This window comes from Clupea harengus, unplaced genomic scaffold (genome assembly GCF_900700415.2).
Source record: "Clupea harengus unplaced genomic scaffold, Ch_v2.0.2, whole genome shotgun sequence".
Classification (NCBI taxonomy): Eukaryota; Metazoa; Chordata; class Actinopteri; order Clupeiformes; family Clupeidae; genus Clupea; species Clupea harengus.
In genome coordinates this window covers 30,001-32,500 of record NW_024880100.1, presented here as the reverse complement: position 1 = coordinate 32,500, position 2,500 = coordinate 30,001, and the positions used below count along the sequence as shown (strand labels likewise).

General features: G+C 49.7%; 1 protein-coding gene across 1 annotated transcript in view; it reads right to left on the bottom strand.

Annotated features, from left to right (window-relative positions):
• The window catches only part of LOC122131274 (MYCBP-associated protein-like), a 2,058-nt gene extending 284 nt beyond the window's left edge, over nt 1–1,774 (bottom strand). The window contains exons 1-3 of the mRNA XM_042706142.1: nt 1,591–1,774; nt 890–1,014; nt 1–14 (exon numbers count right to left, since the gene is read on the bottom strand). The exon at nt 1–14 is cut by the window's left edge and continues 284 nt beyond it. Coding sequence (XP_042562076.1) covers nt 1–14; nt 890–1,014; nt 1,591–1,697 — 246 coding nt within the window. The 5' untranslated portion in view covers nt 1,698–1,774. The remainder of the gene's footprint in view (nt 15–889; nt 1,015–1,590) is intronic.
• Between the last annotated feature and the right edge of the window lie 726 nt (nt 1,775–2,500).

Sequence of the window (2,500 nt, the reverse complement as noted above, 5' to 3'; positions counted from 1 at the left end):
CTTGATCTTTGTGCCTGTGGATGGATGGGGACAGACATCCCATTCAGTGTCAATGTCAATGCGATCCCATTCAGTGTCAATGCGATGCCATTCAGTGTCAATGCGATGCCATTCAGTGTCAATGCGATGCCATTCAGTGTCAATGCGATGCCATTCAATGTCAATGCGATGCCATTCAGTGTTAATGCGATGCCATTCAGTGTTAATGCGATGCCATTCAGTGTTAATGCGATGCCATTCAGTGTCAATGCGATGCCATTCAATGTCAATGCAAAATGCGATGCCATTCAATGTCAATGCGATGCCATTCAGTGTCAATGCGATGCCATTCAGTGTCAATGCGATGCCATTCAGTGTCAATGCGATGCCATTCAATGTCAATGCGATGCCATTCAGTGTTAATGCGATGCCATTCAGTGTTAATGCGATGCCATTCAGTGTTAATGTGATGCCATTCAATGTTAATGCGATGCCATTCAGTGTCAATGCAAAATGCGATGCCATTCAGTGTAATTCTGAGGAGTGGCGCTAGTATGCATTTGAGTGAGAGACCTTCAAAGCAACAGTGTGTTCTTGTGCACGTTTATACAGTATAAATGTGTATGTGTCTGTTTGTGTCTCTGTGTGGGCAACTATATCTCACATATGCATATGTGTGTGTGTGTGTGCATTTTCTTTTGTGTGTGTGTGTGTGTGTGTGTGTGTGTGTGTGTGTGTGTATCATGCTGGTGTGACTCACTGGACTCCTCCTGCATATGTGAGTGTGCATTTTCTTGTGTGTGTGTGTGTGTGTGTGCGTGCGTGCGTGCGTGCGTGCGTGCGTGCGTGCGTGCGTGCGTGCGTGCGTGCGTGCGGGCGTGCGTGTGTGTATCATGCTGGTGTGACTCACTGGACTCCTCCTGCGGTTCCGGCAGGATCTCCAACCAGGTCCTCACCTCTGGCATCCCCAGAGTCTGCCTCAGGCCCGTGGCCTCCAGCACCAACCCGTCCGCCAGCTCCCTCCACAGCTGCAGCCTGAGGCACAGTCAGTCAGAGGCGTCACACTCCCGGCTACACTGCTGGTTACACTGCTACAACTCCACTGTCACCATGGTGACACTACCTGTCCACTATGGTTACACTGCTACAACATGACTGCGATGGTTAGACTGCTACCACAATACACTGCTATAACACAATTGTCAAAATGGTTACACTGCTACAACACAACTCTCTCCACAATACACTGCTACAACACATCTGTCACTATGGTTACACTGCTACAACACAACTGTCACCATAGTTACACTGCCACAACACAACTATCATCATGGTAACACTGCTAGAACAGTCATCACCATCAGACCATGTGCCCAAATACCACTGTCACTACTGTTACCCACTTTTTTTCTACAGAAAACTGATGTGGAAACTTCCTAGTGTAAGAAAACGTACAGCTTCACTCTGAGGTGCAGTCAGCACCGTCACTAAACTGCCATGGACTGCACTCCCATAGAGTTTCCCTGATACGATAAGCCTCTGGCTGCTTGTCTGTCTGTCCATACTCACCCAATGGGGGTTGAGTGAGGGGGCGTGTCTGTCCATACTCACCCAATGGTGGCTCGTGTCAGGGATGGAGGAGGCTCAGGGGGGGACTGGAGAACCAGCAGCAGGGCGTTGAGCTGATCCAGAGCCCCCCCCCTGCGGAGGCCCTCCATCTCCACCTCCACCTCCACCGCCGAGTCTAGTTTGGGCAGAGCCAACACCGCCTGCAGAGATGGACATGGAGCAGACGTGGGTTAGGGGCGGCAGGCTTCTGGTCTAAATGAAATAAGGGTTTTATTCACGCGTTTTATGCTACTACTGGTTAAAGTGTGCTTGATGAATAAAAATGCACACAAATGTTTCAATGCAAACACAGAACGGAAGATTGGACTGGCTTGGTTATTGAGTACGCTACCGTTTTGAGACCGGGAGTCTGGCCTGTCATTCAGTTCAGCAGTGGGTTATAAAGAGATAGAGATAGTTGTGACTGCTCACTGTGATGTGGTGTGTTGTGGTGTGGTGTGGTGTGTTGTGTTGTGGTGTGGTGTGCTGTGGTGTGGTGTGATGTGGTGTTGGGTAGAGTGGTTTGGTGTGCTGTGGTGTAGTGTGATGTGTTATAGCGTGGTGTGTCGTTTGGTTGGATGTGATGTGGTGCGGTATGATGTGATGTGGTGTGTTGTGTGGTGTGTTGTGGTGTGGTGTGTTGTGGTATGACGTGGTGTGGTATAGTGTGGTGTGGTGTGATATGTGGTGTGGTGTGGTGTGGTGTGGTGTGTTGTGGTATGGTGTGTGGTGTGGTGTGTGGTGTGATGTGGTGTGTTGTGGTACGACTTGGTGTGGTATAGTGTGGTGTGGTGTGGTGTGGTGTGTTGTGGTATAGTGTGGTGTGGTGTGGTATAGCGTGGTGTGGTGTGGTGTGGTGTGTGGTGTGGTGTGTTGTGGTATAGTGTGGTGTGGTGTGGTATAGTGTGTTGTG